The sequence below is a fragment of the Notechis scutatus genome, chromosome 1, assembly GCF_049901735.1.
Source record: "Notechis scutatus isolate UNSWTSFEM ecotype Mainland chromosome 1, rNotScu1.2, whole genome shotgun sequence".
Taxonomy (NCBI): domain Eukaryota; kingdom Metazoa; phylum Chordata; class Lepidosauria; order Squamata; family Elapidae; genus Notechis; species Notechis scutatus.
Genome location: NC_142009.1, coordinates 195,503,163 through 195,522,219, shown reverse-complemented (window position 1 = coordinate 195,522,219; position 19,057 = coordinate 195,503,163). Strand labels below are relative to the sequence as shown.

Below are 19,057 nucleotides of genomic sequence, written 5' to 3'. Positions count from 1 at the left end.
AGAAGGTCTACTATAGATTGGATTCTGTGTAATCCATAATGATGCTTCAACTGTCAAGAAATAGTGGCATCTCCTATGTATGACTTATATGGAGCTATCCAAAGTGAATCTGTTATTCACAACATTATTAGGGACTCTGAGTGAATGATATCTATTACGGTAATGCTACAATGGTTTTCTTTTTTTCTAGAATTGTTCTGATATTTTTGTTAGACAATACAAGTTTCAAATAGCAACACAACTGGTCTAGTGCCATAAAGTTTTAACTAAACTGTTTCCTGCCATAAGTTCCCAAGTCCTGGAATAAAGAATGGAGATAGCTAGATAGATGTAGACTGTTTTCTGAAAACCACTTCAGTGTACATTTTAGCTATATTATTAGCTAAGGCCATTTTAAGATAAAAAAGCACATGCTATCATGATCCCCAGGTTTAATGTTTTATTCCATCTTCTATAATTAACATTGTTTGTTCCGAATGTGCAGAACAAAATTGAAACGTGCAGAAATGAACAGAACTGCCTGTTCAGAATGTGATACACTACAATTACTTAATGGTTAGACAGCCAGTGTACAGCACTTAATGTGAAGTGTGGTAGATCTACTGCTCTTCCCTTCAAATATATATTGTTCTTGTTTTCCTATCCACAATTTGATACTTGAAGATAATCTAATTTTAAGAATAGTAACTTGATCAAGTGAGCATGGAACTATATCTAGGCCTAATTACTCTTCCATATAAACTATCTGCTAATATTTTTTAATTTTTTTCTTTAAAAAAGTAAGCAATAAAAGAGACAAAAACAAAGGTGAGGAAAAAGAATGCATAGATCAAAGGTTGAAATGAAAATATGGTAATTAGAGAAAGATTAAAAAAACATTTTTGGAAAAAAAGACAAAGGTTACGTCTAGTTTAGTGAAGAGGAAGACTAGGGATGATGACATGGTAGAATTTTCCAATATTTGAGATCTCCAAAGCATCTGAGGGCAAGCTAAGAAGTAATAGATGGAAACTTATCAAAGGTTGAATCAAAGGGATTCAACCTAGAACTAAGGAGAAATTTCCTGACAGAGAGAACAATTAATTAGTGGAAAGGCTTGTCTTCAGAAGCTGTTTTTAAGAGACAGGACAGCCATTTGTCCAGAATAATATAGTCTCCTGCTTCGGCAGGGGCTGGCCAAAAGCCCTCCAAAGTCCCTCCCGTTATTCTGTATTCTGTAATCTTAATATTTATTACCATCTCTCTTTTTCCCGCTCAAAAGTCATAACCTTTTCTATACTTCGGGCTCAAACTTATACAGGCTTGCTAGCAGGGGTGGGATTCAAATTTTTTAACAACCGGTTCTGTGGGTGTGGCTAAGTTGGTCGGTGTGGCTTGGTGGTCATGTTATTGGCTGGGCGTGGCCAACTCAATATCACTCACATCGAGGCACGCATCTCCTCGCCTGGCCTCTCATGACTGTGGGGATGCTGCAACAGTCATAAGTGTGAAAAATGGTCATGTCACTTTTTTCAGTACCATTGTAACTTTGAATGGTCACTCCACAAAAGCAAAGTACCAGCAAAGGAGGGGAAACAAACTCCACACAGATTCCTGAGACAGGAAGTCTAATCCTGCCAAGAATGTAATAAGGGTCAACGGAGAGGCAGTTTCTGTAAGCAACACCAGAATGTTTCCTTCCTGCCTTCTTTACAGGATTAGGCCAGTAATTTCTTCTAACAACCGGTTCTCTGAACTGCTTAGAACGTTAACAACCAGTTCTAGCAAATAGGTGAGAACTGGAAGAATCCCACCCCCGCTTGCTAGGAAGAAAAGTTTACAGCCCTCTGACTGTAGGCAGAGATAGGAGATGGATAAATTTGGGCAAGGATCATGACCATGATCACTCAAAGCAGAGCAGATGATCTGGGTTACATTGGCTTGTGCTTTGGTTATCCAGGTTGCAGCATTCTTTTTGTTCTGTTTTCGAAAAATTGATAATTAGAGGCCCAGTCAACCAGGCATACTCATTTTATTATTTTTATTTTTAATGTATCTGATTTTGCAATGTCCAGGGTCTAACATTAAATAGCTGCTCCGTGGGCAGATACAGGCATGCCCTTACTGTATTTTATTTCCCAATTCTTTTTAATTGTTATTTAAGCATTTATTACTTTGAGCGTTATGACTCCCACCTAAACTGTAAGTAGAAACTAGCAATTCATATGACTAAAATACTATTATTAGTGCTGGTAGAATCAATCCCTAGAAGTGGAGTGTTTTCTAAGAGTCTTGCTGGAGACAAAGATCTACATGCCTTTTTTTTTTTAAAGCATGCTTATGGTTCACCCACCTCAAAAGTCCACGATAGTCTATACAGATACTTGCAATTTAATATTCCAAAGTTTCTTTTGATGTATTGTTCTCATTTAAGAAATATGACATTTTTGCCTATCTTCCTAACTGTTGTATCCAATGAACTTGCCATTGTGCATAGACACTACATGAGTAATCCATACGATTGCAGATGATTTACACGTTGATCTATGCTAAAACTATGATGATCTTACTTAGATGCTATGATTTCTGTTAGGACCAAGCCACCTTCTCATGTAGCCACACAAGATCATTTTGTATTATTTATCATACTAATTCTGTCCCAGAGGTGGTATTCAGCAGGTTCTGACCAGTTCTAGAGAACCAGTAGCAGGCCCCACCCCCATCTATTCTCTGCCTCCTGAGTCCCTGCTGATCAGCTGGGTCTTCTTTTGTTGTCCTGCACAGAAGAACGGAGCTGGAAAGCAGGTTAGTGGGGTGGGGAGGGAATGGAGATTTTGCAGTATCCTTCCCCTGGAGTGGGATGGGAATGGAGATTTTGCAGTATCCTTCCCCTGCCATGCCCACCAAGCCACGCCCACAGAACTGGTAGTATTTTTTTTTGAATCCCACCACTGTTCTGTCTGTTCCAGAATTAATTTCCCTCATTTTTAGATAGCTGCTAGTATAGACAAAGAAACTGACTGTACAGTACTGGATATCGATTCTGTTTAGAGTAGATCCAGATATAGGAGTACAGGGAGTGCTCAACTTACAGACCAAAGTGGAGCCTGAAGTTTCTGTGGTTAAGTGAGACATTGGTTAAGTGAGGTTTGCCCCATTTTACAACCTTTCTTGCCATAGTTGTTAAGTGAATCACTGCATTTGTTAGCACAGTTGTTAAGTGAATCTGGCTTCCCCAATGACTCTGCTCGTCAGGAGATCACGGAAGCTGATCCCACATGACCCTGGGACACTGCAACCGTCATAAATAGGAACAAGTGGCCAGGCATCTGAATTTTGATCACCTGATCATGGGGACGTTGCAAAGGTTGTAAGTCTGAGAAAGGGTCATAAGTCACTTTTTTCAGTGCTGTTGTAACTTTGAACGGTCACTAAATGAAGTATTGTAAGTCGAGGGCTATTTATACCTCAGTCAAAAGAGTGACAGAGATGACAAGAACCCAGCAGGAGGAATCTTTATTTCTTCCTCTTGCTGGACCACTTTTCTTTTTTATATCTAACTTTAAATTTCCTATTTCTGTGAGCAGGTTCACATGGAACATGATCGGAAGGGTGTGTGTGCATCATAGATGGGACTGGGTGTCTTTGTGGGGAACATAAGGGGCGTGCGTAAGTGCACAATTGTGCCTACCATCCCTGTCCTATTGTCCCTGTTAGGGATAACATTGTTTACCCTAACTGGTTTGGGTAAAAATAATAAATAAGGTATCATGGTTTGTTAGTTAAAGTGTGTGTAACTTTAACTGCAAGAATGTAATTAAGGGTGTGATTGTAAAAGCACTATATAAGAAGCGAGGCAATTCCAGCTCTCTCTCTCTGGCTTACTGATGACTGCGTTATTGCTGAAATGGGGAGAGAAAAAAGAGTGTTGATTTTTCTCAACGGAGAGAAGATAAAGATTGGACTGATTTATTGTAAGTGAACTGACATTGGCTATTCAACACGGACTTTGCAAATAGAGTATCCCCGACAAGACTTGACTGAAATTGATATATGACTAATGGACCGTTATTTTGACTATGCTATAATTCTTAAATGGAATAAACTATATTTTTGATAGCACAAGCGTATCTGTATTTTTACTGCGTGTTAATTAGAAAACTTATCTCACACATTTACCTGTCTTCCTATCTGACTTCGCTGCACATTCTGTTTAGTTTGTTTTCCTTAACACCCGTTGGGGAATCCAGGCTTAACAGTCCCCATTTATTCATACCTATTTCCTGTATTCTTACTCATGTTTATACTTATACCTATTATCTTGTAAGCCAAGGGCCTTTAAACTTGGCAAGTTTAAGACTTGTGGACTTCAACTCCCAGAATTCCTGAGCTAACATGACTGGAGGAGGAACTCTGGGAGTTGAAGTCTACAAGTCTTAAAGCTGTCATGTTTGAAGACCCCTGTTAAGTGACAATCAAATCAATGAAAATAAAATAAAATAACATTGTGAATGGATTATCTAGCAAACCTGCAGCTAAAATCAAAAGGCAAAGTGATCAGAGAGAAAAGAAAAGTTACAGGCTGCAAAAACCACAGTGTTACCAATGTGGATTATGGGAGAATTGAAGCACGCACTGTTGGGCAGAAAGAGTCTGCGAGCTACAAACGGAGATGGTTCAGACAACTTACACTTTTGTAGGCAGAGGAAGCAGTAACATAAATTAAAGAACTCAGCAGCCCCCACTCCCCGATGCTGCTACCATTTGGCCATGAACACAAAGCTTCTATCGCAAGAAAAAGTTGACTGAGCATATGCTTCTAATTTCATCTCATGCTTACCAGAGTACAAGGGGAAAAAGTCCTACCTGAATCATCACTGTAAAGGTTCATCTGTCCAAAGTTTGCATTCACATCACAGGCATTTGTTTCTTGCAAACTGACATCAGGTTCTGGCAGGTTAAATATATAAGCAGAAGAGTAAATGTCACGATGCACTGTTATTTCTGCCTCTGCTTAACATACTTTGCTATTTGATGTAATCCCTTTCCTTAATCTTATTCTCATTAAATAAGTAGGTGTTTCTATTAGTATAAGAGAGGCAGAAACTGCTAGGAAATGTTTAAAGCACAGCTGAAAACTTATGAATGTTCAAAATGTGTTTTTTTCTTCCTGTTTATATTTTCTGTGAGTTTCACTAGTTCAGACAACCTGGGACACAAACTTGAATCATATTCAGGCATATGGATCTCTCGTGAGGAATCAAATATGAGGAATCAAAATCTATTTATATATGCCTATATCAGGGATGTCAAACTCAATTTCCTTGAGGGCCGCATCAGGGTTCTGTTTGACCTCACAGGACTGGGGTGGGTGTGGCCAACTCGAATGACTCATGTTAGGGGCGCCTGTGGAGGCCCAAGCACTCTACCAGTGAAAATGGGCTCCCCAGCTCCATTTCCGGCTGTGACGGCCTCATGCAACCCTCTGCCAGCGAAAACAGAGCTCCATTTTTGCTGGCAGAGGTACCGTGGGCCTGTCCTTCACTGTTTCCAGGGTGGCCCCACAGCCCAGTTCTAAGCACTCCGCTGGCCAGATCTGGCCCGCGGGCCTTGAGTTTGACACCCCTGGCCTATATTCATATCCATAGCACTTAGGCTTAAATACTGCTTCATAGTGTTTTACAGCCATCTGAGCGGTTTACAGTCAGCATATTACCCCCACAACCTGGGTCCTTATTTTATGACCTGGGAAGGGTGGAAAACTAAGTGAACCTTGATTAAACTCCTGGTTGTGGCCAGAGGCATCCTGCAGTAATGCATTTTAACCACTGGCCACCTGTATTAAAGTCTCTCTATCTGTCTGTCTCTCCCACTCTGTATTTCACAATTGTTTTGTCCTTACCTTTTCTTTTCTAAATATAAAAGAGAAAGACTGGTCCAAGGTCACCACCTGGTTTTGTGATCTAAGACAGGACTATAAATCCACAGTCTCCCGATTTCTAGCCTGGTGCCTTAATCACTGCACCAAATTAGCTGTTTCTGATTTATATTAGGTAGTGCATAATTAGGCAGGGTAAAGAAACCTTTTTCTTGAGACCATAACATTAAATTTGCTTTATCTAACCCACATTTAACACAAGACGCAATGGGATTTATTGTGGCTAAAAACTAGATTACGCAGCAGAAGAAGCAGATCTTCTTAACACGGATGGATAGAGTGCCACCTACTGATTCCCTAGGTATTTGAATCAAGATGAATACTATTCGAATGGCGAGGATCCTACATTTAGGCAAAAGTATAAAACTGAGGTAAAAAAACATGATTTGCAAAGTTCTATTTCAGCAAATGGCCTTAGAAGGATGAAATTCATTCGTCCCTTCCAACACTGCAGAAGATATGAAAGGGAAAATAAAAATAAAGAAGGATTCATTTAAAACTATATCAATACCAGCAAAATGCCGGGCTGGAAAGAATCATCCAATTTCTTACTTATAAAATTAAGTACTTATATAACCCCTTACTTATTTTAAAACTAAAGACTGAATGCACAGTTGGAGATGAGAACAACGTATTTAAATTAAGAACAGAGTGTCTTCTCTTCCTTATTTAAACAAGCTCTGAATCCATTTATATACATTTCTTGGACAGACAGATGTAATTGAATTATAACAGCAACAGGAATGAGTCACAACTATTTTTCCAATGGGCAGAGGGAGGAAAGCAAAGTTACGTCTTCTCTTTCAGCAAATGGAGGAGCTAGCAGGTGCTATGGGTAGAGAAAGTTCACACCAATTAATTCTAGCAGGGTGAAAATTGTACCATGATTAGGAAATGCTCTTTCTTTGTAACTGTTGAAGAACTGATGAGGGAAATGGAAGGGGAACAAGGTTTTTTGGAAAAGAGAGATAAAAAATTAAAAGTTCCTACATGTAACGAAGAATGTGTATGTTTGTTCTAGCTCCATATCCTCCTTCTCCCCAAAACACTCTTTGCCCTTTTTAGTGATTGTGACATAGTAAGAGAGAGACACACACAGATTTTGAAAGCTAGAGGCAATCAGGCAGATAATATCAAGCTAGGCTGATAAGCATTCTGGCCAGTGTAGTGCAATTTCCTGGGAACCGATGCCCGTTTCTTTCACTATACCTATATTTTCATAGTGGAAGTAGCACGGTACAATTACAACTGGATCCTAACATAACGTTCTTTATAAACACATGGAGTGGGGAGTGGAGGTAGAGAGAATATAACCCTATTTTTTGATCTTCAAATGAAATGCAAATTGCATGCTCAGTGGCTAAGACGCTGAGCTTGTTGATCAGAAAGGTTGGGCAGTTCGAATCCCCAGCATCGTGTAATGGAGTGAGCTCCCATTTCTTATTGCAGCTTCTGCCAATCTAGCAGTTTTAAAGCATGTAAAAATGCAAGTAGAAAAATAGGGACCATTTTGGTAGGAAGGTAACAGCGTTCCGTGCGCCTTCAAGCGTTTAGTCATGCCGGCCACATGACCACGGAGACATCTTTGGACAGCGCTGGCTCTTCGGCTTTGTAACGGAGATGAGCACCGCCCCCTAGAGCCAGAAATGACTAGCATGTATGTGCGAGGGGAATCTTTACAGTCATGTGATCAAAATTCTGGTGCCTGGCAGCCTCCTGCACTTATAACTCCAGGGTGCTTCAACTTCCCCCAAATGCCTCTCTCCTCTACCCAATCTCTGATGCTTTGGCTGTCCTTCACTCACTGGCTCTGCTAGCCTTTCTACCCACAACTGATTTTCACTGTCTTCGTTCTGCCGCTGCTGATTAGATGTCCCCATCCTGGCCCGTTCAGGAAGTAGCTGCTGGCTGTGCCATCTTCTTCCCAAGGTTGTACCCTTGTCCAAATTGCATGTGGCTTTGTCCAAATTGTGCGCAGCCTTCTCATGAGTTTTTGGCAGGCAGGCACATGAAAAGAGAGTTATAGCTGTTTCAGTGAAAAAGAAAGATGCTTTCATTCTACACTTGGGGAATAGAGGAAGAATACACTGCTCAAAAAAATAAAGGGAACACAAAAATAAGACATCCTAGATCTGAATGAAATATTCTTAGTAAATACTTTGTTCATTACATAGTTGAATGTGCTGACAACAAAATCACACAAAAATTATTGATGGAAATCAAATTTAGCAACCTAGAGAGGTCTGGATTTGGAGTTACACTCAAAATTAAAGTGGAAAAAAACACTACAGGCTGATCCAACTTTGAAATAATGTCCTTAAAACAAATCAAAATGAGGCTCAGTAGTGTGTGTGGCCTCCACGTGCCTCCCTACAACACCTGGGCATGCTCCTGATGAGGTGGCGGATGGTCTCCTGAGGGATCTCCTCCCATACCTGGACAAAAGCATCCCCCACCTCCTGGACAGTCTGTGGTGCAACGTGGCATTGGTGGATGGAGCGAGACATGATGTCCCAGATGTGCTCAATTGGATTCAGGCCTGGGGAACGGGTGGGCCAGTCCATAGCATCAATGCCTTTGTCTTGCAGGAACTGCTGACACACTCCAGCCACATGAAGTCTAGCATTGTCTTGCATTAGTAGGAACCCAGGGCCAACCACACCAGCATATGGTCTCACAAGGGATTTGAGGATCTCATCTTGGTACCTAATGGCAGTCAGGCTACCTCTGGCAAGCACATGGAGGGCTGTGCGGCCCCCTGAAGAAATGCCACCCCACACCATTACTGACCAAACCAGTCATGCTGGAGGATGTTGCAGGCAGCAGAACGTTCTCCACGGCGTCTCCAGACCCTGTCACGTCTGTCACATGTGCTCAGTGTGAACCTGCTTTCATCTGTGAAGAGCACAGGGCGCCAGTGGAGAATTTGCCAATCTTGGTGTTCTCTGGCAAATGCCAAATGTCCTGCATGGTGTTGGGCTGTAAGCACAGCCTCCACCTGTGGAGTCAGGCCCTCATACCACCCTCATGGAGTCTGTTTCTGACCGTTTGAGCATCCGCATGCACATTTGTGGCCCGCTGGAGGTCATTTTGCAGGGCTCTGGCAGTGCTCCTCCTGTCCCTCCTTGCACAAAGGCGGAGGTAGTGGTCCTGATGCTGGGTTGTTGCCCTCCTACGGCCTCCTCCACGTCTCCTGATGTACTGGCCTGTCTCCTGGTAGCGCCTCCATGCTTTGGACCCTACGCTGACAGACACAGCAAACCTTCTTGCCACAGCTCGCATTGATGTGCCATCCTGGATGAGCTGCACTACCTGAGCCACTTGTGTGGGTTGTAGACTCCGCCACATGCTACCACTAGAGTGAAAGCACCGCCAGCATTCAAAAGTGACTAAACCATCAGCCAGAAAGCATAGGAACTGAGAAGTGGTCTGTGGTCACCACATGCAGAACCACTCCTTTATTGGGGATGTCTTGCTATCTGCCTATGCTTTCCACCTGTTGTCTATTCCATTTGCACAACAGCATGTGAAACTGATTGTCAATCAGTGTTGCTACCTAAGTGGACAGTTTGATTTCACAGAAGTGTGATTGACTTGGAGTTACATTGTGTTGTTTAAGTGTTCCCTTTATTCTTTTGAGCAGTGTATAAAGCTACATTTAGTGCTTTTATGGTGAACGTCATTTCTTCTTGAAAAGCTTAGGACCCAATGTCTTTAATTTGAGGGAGATTTGGCATTTTTTAGTTAAATTGATTATGTCAGAGGAGAGCAAACTTTTCAGATAGAAAACACCATGAAGTGATTTTACATGATATGTGTGTGTGTGTGTGTGTGTGTGTGTGTGTGTGTGTGTGTGTGTATATTCATATTCATTCTTAAGTTTTCGCTGGTACTTACATGTATGGTATTCAGCTTTGTTTCTTAAGCTGGCATGTATTTTCCCACATCATTGTAGTTGTGCTTTTAAAGTTGTAGCAACGTTTCGGCAGAATCTCATCTGCCATCATCAGGCTTCTGTATTGTGTTCGTCTGTGAGTCAGACTTTTACAGTTGTTTCAGTTTTAAATTTGGGGCTAGCCTACTGCTGTGCCAGAATGGTTTTTTCTTCATCCTGATTGGTTGGGAGTCTTGATCTGTGTTTATTGGTCTTGGAGTTTGCTGTGTTCTGCTTGATTGGTGTTTCCAATATCTTCTGTCTGTTTTGTGGGTTTTTTTGTCTTGGTTGGCTGGCAACATTGAGTTCCTGTATTGGAGGCTTTTAGTGCAGCTTGGCTCTGAGTAAATGGACGGCTATCATTTGTTAGGAAGCTAGGTTTCATCTGGGTGCCTGGTTGGGGTGTGTTTGAGCTGGAGGTATCAGGGGGGGGATCTGTTTGTGCCCAGGTGTTTGCCTGGCTTATGGTGTGGAGATTTTTTTGTTTGTGAGTGCAGGCTTCCAAATAATTGACAGTCTGGTGGAATCATCTCTTCTATCCATGCTTTCAGGTCTTTTTTCAATCTCTATGGCTTGTCTTTTAAATTTTTTATATTCACCAACCCCCAACAACAAAACCCAACCCCCCCCCCCCCCCCCCCCCCCCCCCCCCCCCCCCCCCCCCCGCCCCCCCCCCCCCCCCCCCCCCCCCCCCCCCCCCCCCCCCCCCCCCCCCCCCCCCCCCCCCCCCCCCCCCCCCCCCCCCCCCCCCCCCCCCCCCCCCCCCCCCCCCCCCCCCCCCCCCCCCCCCCCCCCCCCCCCCCCCCCCCCCCCCCCCCCCCCCCCCCCCCCCCCCCCCCCCCCCCCCCCCCCCCCCCCCCCCCCCCCCCCCCCCCCCCCCCCCCCCCCCCCCCCCCCCCCCCCCCCCCCCCCCCCCCCCCCCCCCCCCCCCCCCCCCCCCCCCCCCCCCCCCCCCCCCCCCCCCCCCCCCCCCCCCCCCCTATGGCTTGGGTTTTCTATAGTGGCTAGGGTTTTGGTGCCATTGAAGTTGATGCTATGACCTGTGGCTTTCATGTGTTGGACTAGTGAGGAAGTGTGTTCCAGCTTTTTTACTGCATTTTTGTGTTCATCCAGGTGGGTACTTATTCTTCTATTGGTCTGTCCAATGTATGTGGCCGGGCATGATGCACAGGGGACTTCATATATGGAAAACCAAGGCATCTTTGAGATTCTGCCGAAATGTTGCTACAACTTTAAAAGCACAACTATAACGACGTGGGAAAATACCCAAACAAAGCTGAATACCACACACACACACACACACACACACACACACACACACATGTAATGGCATCCACCACTTTACAATATTAATGATCAGTTATACAAATTATATGTAAAAATACTGGTAGCTGACAAATCACCTGAAATTGCAGGGAGGTCTTCAAATGATTTTTCTGATACATTCTTCTCATCCTCCAGAGCTTCTTGTAATTCGGTTCTTGGCTGCAGATTCTCCACAGCTTCAGAGTTTGGTGCCTCATACATTACATTTGATGAATCAGAAGCTCCATTTACGCCTTGTTCTGTTCAGCCAAAAATAAAAATGTTGCAATCCATGACTAAAGCTTATTCATTTAATTAACCGTTCAATTAAGGACCTACATGAAATCGATGGACTTCAGTTTCTAATATACAATTCGGGATGTACTCAGGGCTAAACTGAAAGAAATCTTGGGAGTTTTATGATCAGAACCTCCCATCTGTCACTGGCTGTCCTTATTCATATATGCACCCAAATAACAAGTATGAAGGAACCTTAATTTAAGGCTTACAAAGCACAGTAGCAAGAATCAACTTTTGAAAGTAGAGAACTTTCAGAAGGCTTGAAGCTTTAAAGCAGGCCTATTAGCCTTCTAATAGGGCGGATGAGTCACATGCAGGCCACATCCACCCCAGCTCTGCAAAGGCAAAAAATGTCATGATAGGTCACATGATGTGATTTGAGTCTGACACCCGTGCTTTAAAGTGCAGCTTTAAAGATGAGGAGAAAAACAAAAATAAGACCACAGACCATGGCAACTCAGAGAAATGAAGTCCTACTGGAACAAGTTTATAGCCAGTAAGGAACAGATCTACAAGTTGTCTATTTAAAAACAACTTTCATTGTTTTTAGTATATCTTATTCCCGAGTAAATGTAGAAACAAAGAAAGTAAGCCAGTAATAATCTCCCAACACAATATTATCAGTCTCTACTATATATAGAAGAACAGGTAGCCTTCAACTTACAATCATGATTGGGATCGGGACTCCTATTGCTAAGCAAGTCCGTCATTAAGCAAGCTGTGCCCAACTTTACAATCCCTTCTGCCTCAATCATTTAGTGAATCATAGAGTCGTTAAAAAGAATCACGTGGTCATTAAGCAAATCCAGCTTCCCCCATTGATCACACCTGTTGGAAGCTGGTTGGGGAGGTCAAATGATCATGCAACACCTCGATGCTGTAACTGTCATAAAATACATGCTGGTTACCATGCATTCAAACGTTCATCCTATGACAGGTAAGTGCAAGCACTAATCAAAGGCCACTGTTTTCAAGGCTGTCATTACTTCAAATGCTCACTAAACGAATGGTTGTAAGTTGAGGACTATATATAAGCATAGGTCAGAAGCGAGTCAATTCATTTCAAGACTGTCATTTCCTTTCCAGTTGAAAATTTAAACCGATTATATTTGAAACATAGTTATGCTCCTAATTTTACGTAACCTTTGCAAAATGCATATTCTTTCTTCCTATCCTTTGTTTAATGATTATGCTATTCTGTGATGATCAGTAGCTAAATCTGAATCACCATAGAAATAAAAAGGGTTTGGTCTGATTGCTCGTTTACTTACAAAATGGTCGTCCGTATCTTACAAATTTTACGAAGGGCCTGTAAAGTCACGGGCACAACTGCACCTCTATATCCTCCCCACGATCCTGAACTCTTCCTTTTAAACAGCAAGCCCTATGGAGCGAAACTCTCTTAGGCGACAAGCAATGAAAGCAACACCACCAGCACACAAACATTTATCAAAACGTGAAGCTGCACTGAAACTCATGAAATTATATTATTACCGTTTGGGTGCCCACTTATGTAAGCGGCCATGTTTGCATGACCAGCTTCACCCAGGGCTTCCAGAAAAGGTGAGAGCCATTCTTTCTTCTGTGTTATCCTATAGAGCATTTCTCTCACTGCCGGCTTATTCCCCTGTTTATCCTTTTCGATGACTACCTGTTTAGGAAAATCAAAGAGGCAAGACAAACATTTCGGTAAGATGCTTCACAATGCATATCAATGTCATTTCTTATTGTCAACTACGGGAAGTCTGTGGTCTATGACTACTAGAGGAACGTCTCTAAGAGAAGGGGGGACATGGAGTTGTGCCTGATTTTACGATTGTTTGGCCATATCGTCAAGTGAATCCTGTGTTTGTTAAGCGAATCACGGGATTGTTCCTGAATCCTGCTTCCCCATTAACTTTTCTGCTTGGAAGCTGGCTGGGGAGATCGTAAAAGAGAATTCTGATCACATGACCGTGTGGATGCTGCAATAATTGTTAAGTTACTTTGTCCAGCACCATTTCACTTTGAACTGCCACTAAATGAGCGGTAGAGATAATGGTGTTAAGTGTCTGGGGGTGCAGATAACGAAGAGTCTGGTCTCTCCACACATCATCCTTAGTAAAGCGTGCAAACCAGCATCTCCTGCGTTGGATGAGGAGAGCACATCTTTCTCCTTCTGTCCTAGCCACTTTTTTTTTACAGAGGCATCATTGAGAGCATCTTAACAAACTGCATCACTGTTTGATTTGGTGGCTGCAGTGCCTCAGAGAGAAAGTCCCTACAGAGAGTGGTAAGGACAACTGAGATTATAGAACGCTCACTTTCTGTCTGTCATTCAGAATACTGCTTATAAGTGCTATGTGCTTAGACCTCAAAGCATTGTTGGAGACCCCACACACTCACTTCACAGTCCGTTTCTGATGCTTCCCTCTAGGAGGAGGTTTCAATTTATAGTAGGACTACCCAATTCTGTAACAGCTTTCTTCCCTATGCCAGGCGTGTCAAACTCGATTTCATTGAGGGCTGCATCAGACTTGTATTTGACCTTGGGAGGGGCTGGGGCTGGGAGGGGCCATGGCCAAGACGACGTCACTTGTTGACGCTCAGTTTTCAACCACAACGGCCTCCTGCAGCCATCTGCCAACAAAAATGGATCTCGGGGAGCCCTCCCTGGGCTCCGTTTTCGCTGGCAGAGGGCTGCAGGAGCCCATCACAGCCAAAAATGGAGCCTGGGTAGGCCACACACAGCCTCCCGAGATTTGTTTTTGCTGGCAAAGGGATGCAGGAGGCTGTTGTGGCCGAAAATGGAGCCTGGGAGGGCTCCCCAAGCTCAGTTTTTGCCAGCAGATGGCCGCAGGAGGCCATCGCAGCTGAAAATGGAGCACGGCAGGTTGCACACGGCCTCCCTGAGCTTTGTTTTTGTTGGCAGAGGCACGGCGGGCCAGTCCTTTGCTGTTTCCAGGATGGTCCTGTGGGCCAGATCTAAGCACTCTGTAGGCCTTGAGTTTGAAACCCGTGCCCTATGCTATCTGACTGGTAAACTCGCAAGATTCATATTTCTCACTATGTACAAGTATACATCCCAACTAGACTGTGTTGTTTCTCCGGGTCATATAATATAGGTGGGTGTATGCATAATTTTGTATTTATTTATTTCATCATGTTTATGTCACGTATATTAGAGGTGGAGACCCTTTGAGAGCTATCATCAAATGAAATTTCATTTTAATGTATGCCGATTAGTGTACATTCAAAGTAACAAAAGTTATTCTAGGGCCTAAGTTCTAAGTCTAAGTAGTCCTTGTTTAGCCGTCACAATTGGGACCAGCAACCCAGTCATTAAAAGTGGTCACTAAGTAAAACTGTGATCTTGCTTTACCTGTCTTTTGCTTTATAGACCTTCAAAGGTTGTAAATGGCAGGATTTGTCATAAAGTTGCTTTTTCATCATCACTGTTAGCTGTGAATAGTTGCCAGGCCATTGCTAAGCGAGGGCTACCCTTTATATGCTACTCCCTGTGTTTTCAAAGAGTTATACTTAAAACAATATCCAGCTCTCTTCTGAGCAGCATTTGTCAACTCAAGCTCTGCTAGGTGACCTAAAAGAAAGAAACAAAGTCCAAGAATGTTCAAGGCAGATGCCTCGCCCTAGTGGCAGCCTGATTTGGAAATACTTCATTCTTTTTGATTTCTCTCATTGTTGCTACAAGGAACAGCTGAGCTAGAACTCTCCAGCTCCAAAATCCCAAAAACACATGGTGAGTTTCTTCTAAGCACTTTCCTTTATGGTTACACTCCTAGACAGAAATCGTGCTCAACTAAAGGAAATTATTTGCATCATTAAAGATATATACTCGGAGAACTCCTAAGTTCTAGACCAGGGGTGTCAAACTGGATTTCTTCGAGGGCTGTAGTTCTCCATGGGCCAGCTGGGGGATGGGGAGACGGGATGGATGACTCCTGCAGTACCCTGCTGGCCAAAATGGACATGGGGGGGGTGCACATAGCCCCAACACATGGCCCTCCATGCCCCATTTTGGCTGTCAGGATGCTACAGGAGACCTTCTAGGCTGAAAACGGTGCGTGTGGAGGCTGTATGCAGCCCCCATGTGCCCCGTTTTGGCTACCAGAGGCATCATGAGCTGGTCCTTTGCTATTTCCAGGCCGGCCTCCATGGGTTAGATTTAAGCACCCCGCAGGGCAGATCCGGCCTGCAGGCCTTGAGTTTGACACTTTTGGTTTAGACTCTCTTCCTCCCAATCAAACTATCTAAACTTTGCTGTCCCTTATTTCTCTGGAATGCAGTCACCCTCTCCCCCTTCCCTGGGAATCCAGACTACATTCCACCACCAGAACTGTACTCAGATATAATAAGTAGCAGTGGTGCAGCAATAAAGCTCCAGCATACACGTTTTATGAAGACATCAATAGCCCCTTAGGGGACAGCAGTACAATCTCATTATTATGCTCTCCCCCAGGCCTTGAGTTGGCAGCAAAGAATACTCCTGCCTTACACTTTTTAAATTAGGATAAGTTTGTGACCCGACAAACAAAATCAAGAAGCTAGACAACCATGTTACTAATTTAACAACTGCAGTGATTCATGTAACTGTGCAAGATATGCGGGGATAGTCCTCAACTTATAACCCACAAATGAGCCCATAATTTCTGTTGCTAAGGGAAAAAGTGAGTTCACAACCTTTCTTGCATAGTTCAGTGAATTACTGAAGTTGTTAAGTTAGTAACCTGGTTGTAAGGCAAATCTGGTTTCTTGACTTTGCTGGTCAGGTCAGAAAAGGTGATCACATGACCCCAGGACATTGCAGCAGGAGAAGGCAAGTGACAAATCATGCATTGTGATAGACTCCACACCTTACATACTTATGTGCAACATTGTGATCCAAGCATGAAAATGTCATGAAGCATCCACTGTTTTTGGCATCATGGTGATTAGGAGCAGAATTCTAGGGTCACGGTTTACTTCAAAAATCCGCTCTGTGAATACTTGATTGTTGGTCAGCCCCACCGTTAACCATATCGGTTAAGAAATAGGAAATATAAACAAATACACTGCCCAGAGCCTCTTATGAGGGAGCTGGTTAGTTTAAACAATTAGCTAGATGAGAGCGAGAGGGAGTTCTCTAAAGTAGGTATTGTGGACAAGATTCATTTGGCAAAATATATGTTTTCTCCAAAAGCGTTTTGTAAGGCAGGGGTCTCCAACCTTGGCAACTTTAAGACTTGTGGACTTCAACTCCCAGAATTCCTCAGCCAGCAAAGCTGGCTGAGGAATTCTGGGAGTTGAAGTCCACAAGTCTTAAAGTTGCTAAGGTTGGAGACCCCTAATTTCAGATTTTACATTTAGGATGGGTTTGATCTCCCATATGGTCTTCCCTACAGCTTTCCACAATCTCAACAATTGTAAGGTGCATGGGGGAATTCAGAGAGTCCAAGTCCACACATTTTAAAGTTGTTGAGGTTTCAGAAATCCAGGTCTGGTATAAGGCCTATAAGGAATTCCGGGGATTCATTCCAAATACCTTGGAGAGCCCTCTTCTTTCCGGATCTCTCTCGCCCCATTTCGCTGCAACCCCCTGCCCCCACACCTAGTTTTAACGAGAGGACCCGGTTTGGCTCCCTGCTGCCGCCCTTGCTCTGTTCCGGCTTACCCGCTCCACATCTTCGAGATTTAACAGCCCCTTTCCCAAACACCGGAGAGCCACCTGAGTGGCCTGTAGCGTGTCGGTGAGGTGATCGAAGAACAGGTTCACCAGAGCCTTGCCCAGGTCGCCGGCCGCTTCCAAAGAGGGCGAGGGCAGTTCATTCAGGCTGGGATCCAGGTAATCGGCGGCGGCATAGCCTCCCTTCACCAGCGCCTCGCAGAACTCCTGGCATAAGCCCGGCGAGTCGGGAGCCCCCTTCTCCACCAGGGAGAGCAGCTTCTCCGCGGCTTCCACGTCCCCTTTTTCTGCAGCCACAGCATGGAGCTGACGTTTTTGGTCGAGGCTGAGGGACGGCATCAAATCCAGCACTTGATGCACTCGGACGTTGTTCTTGATCCTGGTCCTAAAGCAAGAGATCAAGTAGAGGATGCACTCGTCCCGGGATGGGCTGGCGGCCGCTTCCATGGTGGTGGTGGTGGTGGTGCTGCTGCTGCTGTAGCCGCCGGCGGGGGATGGACTGGCGGCCGCTTCCATGCTGCTGCTGCTGCTGCTGTAGCCGCCGGCGGGGAACCGCTCGGGAAAGGGCAACGATTCCGTCTATGCGCGGCGTCCCGGCTTCCCAAACTTACAACTTCGCCCTCCGGGAAACACAGCCGGCTGTTCCTTTCACTCCTCGATCTTGATCCTGTCACTTGGCCGGGCGAAAGCTGGGCGATTCTCCGGCTGCACTTTCGGTTTCTATTCTCAGTGGGAGCTTTAGTTTCCAGACGCCCGTTTCCCTTTGCTCTGAAAGGGGAGGGGGAGTGGCTGCAATTTGGCTAGTTTCGCCCGCCACGGAGGAACCTTACGAAGGCGACCAATGTTCCAGCAAGTTCCTTCCTCCCAATATTGCTCCCATCAGACGTTTTCGTTTTACCTTTCCCACAATTCACAGCACGAATCATTCTAGAAAACGTAGAATTCTCCAGTTCTCTTGGAGCGGGTGTGTGTGTGTGTGTGTGTGTGTGTGTGTCTTCAAGCACGACAGCTTTAAGACGCGTGGACTTCAACTCCCAGAATTCCTCCTCCAGTCATGTTAGCTTAGGAATTCTGGGAGTTGAAGTCCACGCGTCTTAAAGCTTGTCAAGTTTGAAGACCCTTGTGACTTGGAGGTTAGTGGTGTGGGAAAGTTTGCTCAATAGATTTGATTTGTAAGTCAAGTCTCAAAACGACGTTTAATACTGGAATCATGAATGAGGCAACCACCTGCCTATCATGTTTAACAATTGATTACTTTAGGAAGTTTATTGCAATCGTGTTAGCTTGGATTTTTTATTTAATGTTTATGTCTGGAATACTCTGTGGTTTCTTCCCCAAACCCCCAAAACTTTAATCTTAGACTGTCTTCTATTGACCTCACCCCTTTCCTAAGAGGTCTGTAGGGGGCGTGCATAAGCGCACCAACGTGCCTACCGTCCCTGTCCTATTGTTTCTTTTATTTTTCTTATATGTATCCATTTTGTGTATTCATAACCATGTTTATATTTATACTTTTATCTAATAATTGCTTGACAAAATAAAATAAATAAAAAATAAATATCTTTAGAATTCTACTTGGAGAGGGTTTTGTAAGCCACCCGGAATCTTTGTTGATTACAGCAGCATATAAACCCAACTATCTACTGCTTATAGTTGAAAGCGCACATCCCAATTTGTCAGTAGTAACTACTGTACCCAAGAAATTGCAGCTGTGCAGATATTTAGGTAGTTTTATGACAGCAATACAGCTTGCAGTGTGTTTCTAGGAATGTAGGATAAGTTTCTTTTCTCTGGTGTGGTCTGGTGTACAAAGACTGGCTTCTTCTTGATTCATAGTTTCATTTCATGTCCTCCATCCCCCCCCCCTTTTTTTTTTAAAGCCAAGGAAATCAATAGAAATCTTTGTGAGAAAGGCATCTTTAAAAATAGGTGTTTAGGA

At 44.0% G+C, this 19,057-nt stretch overlaps 1 protein-coding gene across 2 annotated transcripts in view; it reads right to left on the bottom strand.

Annotated features, from left to right (window-relative positions):
• IFIH1 (interferon induced with helicase C domain 1) overlaps positions 1-18,066 on the bottom strand; it is a 37,882-nt gene extending 19,816 nt beyond the window's left edge. For both annotated transcript variants that reach the window (XM_087949832.1, XM_087949833.1), the window contains exons 1-4: positions 17,107-18,066; positions 12,951-13,107; positions 11,255-11,416; positions 4,846-4,929 (exon numbers count right to left, since the gene is read on the bottom strand). In XM_087949832.1, the coding sequence (XP_087805958.1) occupies positions 4,846-4,929; positions 11,255-11,416; positions 12,951-13,107; positions 17,107-17,634 (931 nt within the window). In that variant the 5' untranslated portion in view covers positions 17,635-18,066. The remainder of the gene's footprint in view (positions 1-4,845; positions 4,930-11,254; positions 11,417-12,950; positions 13,108-17,106) is intronic.
• Between the last annotated feature and the right edge of the window lie 991 nt (positions 18,067-19,057).